At 45.5% G+C, this 3,374-nt stretch overlaps 1 protein-coding gene across 5 annotated transcripts in view; it reads right to left on the reverse strand.

The window, feature by feature from the left end:
* TAF1 (TATA-box binding protein associated factor 1) overlaps window positions 1-3,172 on the reverse strand; it is a 95,512-nt gene extending 92,340 nt beyond the window's left edge. For 3 of the 5 annotated variants that reach the window (XR_002482708.1, XM_021718999.1, XM_021719000.1), the window contains exons 1-3: window positions 2,918-3,172; window positions 1,871-1,985; window positions 1,617-1,733 (exon numbers count right to left, since the gene is read on the reverse strand). Coding sequence is in view for 4 of the 5 variants with exons in the window: in XM_021718999.1 (XP_021574674.1) it covers window positions 1,617-1,733; window positions 1,871-1,985; window positions 2,918-3,097 (412 nt within the window). In the remaining variant the exon portion in view is untranslated. The remainder of the gene's footprint in view (window positions 1-1,616; window positions 1,734-1,870; window positions 1,986-2,917) is intronic. The other 2 variants (XM_021718998.1, XM_008070915.2) reach the window with 2 other exon arrangements.
* Window positions 3,173-3,374: the final 202 nt, after the last annotated feature.

Below are 3,374 nucleotides of genomic sequence, written 5' to 3' on the forward strand. Positions count from 1 at the left end.
AAAAAAAAAAAAAAAAAAAAAAAGCTGCCACTATAGCCCCCTTAGGGTTCTCAAAAATAATAGCTATGGGGTAACCCCCTTGGGTCCCCTCCCACCATGGGAGCGTAGGGAAAAAAAAAAAACCTGCTAGGGGAGGGGGGATTGGCAGTTGAGGGAAACTGCCAGGGGAGGGAGGGTCACACCTCATCAACAAGGGTACCTGCATATAGAACATTTGTATACCTAACCGTGAATTGTACCCCACATCTTTAAAATTTAAAAAAATTTTTAAAAGCTAATGCTCTTTAACTTCACTATTCTGTTAACCCATCAAAAATACAACACTATATACAGAAACATAAGCTTATAGTTGGTTTGTCTTCTTACTATGGATAATTGTTTTGCATTTGTTTATTTCACCTTTTCTATATGATAACACTATCCCTAAACGTATGCCCTATTATATCTTCTCTTTTTCATGGGTTACGTCTTGGATACATGGTACAGTTAATTCTCTTAAATTTAAGACGTACTCCAATCCATTAACCGGTCCTGAAAAAACTAAGTGCAAATATTGACCAAGGTCTTATCTACATTTCTCAGCAGTTTGAAATCTAATTCAAAGAAGTGATATTAAATAAACAATGAGCAACTTAATATAGAGGTTTCATGCTGGGCATGGTTGCTCACACCTGTAATCCCAGAGACCAGCAACTTGGGGAAATCTTGCCTCTACAATCAAAAAAATTAGCTGGCCGTGGTGGTGTGTGCCTGTAGTTCCAGTTACTTGGAAGGCTGAGGCAGAAGGATCGCCTGAGTCCAGCAGGTCAAGACCGTGGTGGCCGTGAGCATGCCACTGCACTCCAGCCTGGGTGACAGATTAAGGCTCCAATTCAAGGGGAAATAAAGTATTTTCTTGTCTTTGCACCATACTGCCTATCACAGTTTGCAATACGTAACAAGAGCTCAATCAATGTCTATTGAACTGAATTCTTAAATGAATTAGGATCTGCCACTAGCTAATTGTAGAACTTTTGATAAAATTCCACATTAAAGTTCTCTAAAGTTCAAGTTTTCCTTACCTATTTCAGAGATTAAGAAGAAATAGTCACTAAGACCCGTTCCAGCTCTGACACTCTGATTCTATAATGTAGCATCTCATACCAGGAAGAAAAAACATGTTGTGAGCAAGTATTAAGTGCTTTGTGTCAGCATACATGTATTCATTTATATGCAACATTGTATATGTAAACCTTCTTAAACTATCAATTCATTAAGAGAAAAGACGGAATTTGTTTCACAGTCTCTAACTTTGAGGAGCATCTAAAACAGTACCATGAACCTGTAGGTACTCACACACCAGGTGACAAGGAGAAAAGCATTATCATCCTTACATATAATCCTTGTCACTAACTGAGAATTTGAGACTGAACAGTGTGAGGAACAGGCTGAGTATGATACGACTGACTCAGAACATAAAAAAGGATAACAGCTACTCAGGTGAAAGGGAGAGAAGCAGAGCAAAAGCATAGAGAGTAGGAACAATGTAGAAAGCAGACATAGAAACCAGATTTCAAACTGAACCACACAGCAAGAAAATGCATTGGAATGCTTTATCCATGAAACTAAAGAATCACCTGAGTGGCAAAGGGGCTGCAAGCTCCCCATTGTCTGCTGGTATCTTCGGCTTTCATCTTCTGCCACCTCATTGATGTCTGAATAGTCCACAGCATCTTCTGTACTCCTAATCCATCCTATAAATAAAAAAGCATGGAGAATCTTAACAAAGAGCACATGACTCTCACTTCCTCAGATAATTCCCACTTAAAAGTAAGTGTACAGTAAGTGGCTAACCTCCTCCCCCACCCGACTTCCACGACCCAGACTTCACCTTCATCATTTACCAAGGCACCGTCAGTCCCAGCCAATTCTTCATTTGCCGTCAGTTCAGTGATCAGGCTGCCCAGACCCAAAGCCCCCAAGCCAGCCAGGTGCTTCTTACACTCCTAAAAAAGGGACAGTACCAGAGTCGAAGATAACAACTAACCCTAAGCTTCCCACACCGTAAGACTTACTTCCCTAGTCCATGACAAAGCCATAAATTCATATGAAGATGACTCTGCAGTGTGCCAAAAGGAGCATCACATTCAAGAACTGTAAATCTTTCACTAAGCTCCACATGGATCAGATCTTTATTAAAGTGCCATGTCCAGTTACATCGCCACACTTTAGTGTAACAAATTATTCAAGGAACCACTGCCAATGATAAATGAAGGGAACAGTGGTTCTCTGAATAAAGGCCAAGGCATGTGTGTGCGTGTGGCATGGGAGAGGGACATGTTGGTCAACAGCATTGCTCCCGGAGAAAATGAATCTAGGTGAAGGTACGTGAGTTAAAGTTGGGCACAGGAAACAATGTCACGCGTGTCAGTGAACACACTGGGACCAGAAGTCTGTCAGCTCCGATGGTTGGGATATTTGCTGTTCTAACGCTCCGGGCCGGAGGCAAAGGGTTAAGTGGCCGGTGGCGCGCAGTCCCTAGCTCTAGAGCCATCTCCAGGCAGCAGTGGCAGAAACGCAGTGTCAAGACTCTCCACTAAGATTCCCACAGTATCGCATTGACAGCAATGTCACTAGGCTGAACAACTGTTTTTGCTACTGTCTGCGGCGGCAGGCTGTCTGCAAGCCACCCCTCTCCGCGGCCGCGCCCGCGCCCCCCGTGGCTTGCCTGCCCCCGGGGCTTTTCTCCCCACCCCCGCCCACAACAGAACCCTCCCCCTGTGTGGGACTCTCCGGCATGTGCTAAGAAGGGATCCTGTCCTCCAACGCGAGGCCACCTCGCCCTCTATCCTCGCTGCCTAAGCTGCCCCGACTTTCCTCACTCCAGCTACTGTCTTAGGCGGGCCACCCCCAGCCCTATCCCACGCCCACCCCTCACATCATCCAAGACGCTTTCCCCCTCCAGCTGCCCGGCTCCATTGATGTTGCCGAAAAGGAAACCGGTTAAAGAAAATGGACCGCCTCCAGCAGAATCTTCATCGCTGTCCGTGTCTGACATGATGGCGGCAACACTGCCGGCAGCGGCTGCGGGCAGCAGCAAATCCCTGCCAGGTCCCATAGACCGGAAATTAAAACGTCAGCCGCCCAGCAGTGACTAACAAAGCTCCCTGACCCTACCGTCCTCTACCGGAAGTGAAATTAAGAAAAAAATAACCGGAAAGACCGGCCATCCTACGAGAACGAAGTATAAGTGTTACTACTTTACTAACGGCCTCTGATTCGACTACATGCGATCAGAAGGCTGTATATGTGGAAAGCGATTGGTCAAAGAAAATGTTCAGTCCCGCCCACCTCCACTTTTCTGCGCACGAGCATTCACAGGACACCAGAAGAGC

Source organism: Carlito syrichta, unplaced genomic scaffold (genome assembly GCF_000164805.1).
Source record: "Carlito syrichta isolate Samal-C Ts95f unplaced genomic scaffold, Tarsius_syrichta-2.0.1 Scaffold314054, whole genome shotgun sequence".
In the NCBI taxonomy this organism is placed as follows: domain Eukaryota; kingdom Metazoa; phylum Chordata; class Mammalia; order Primates; family Tarsiidae; genus Carlito; species Carlito syrichta.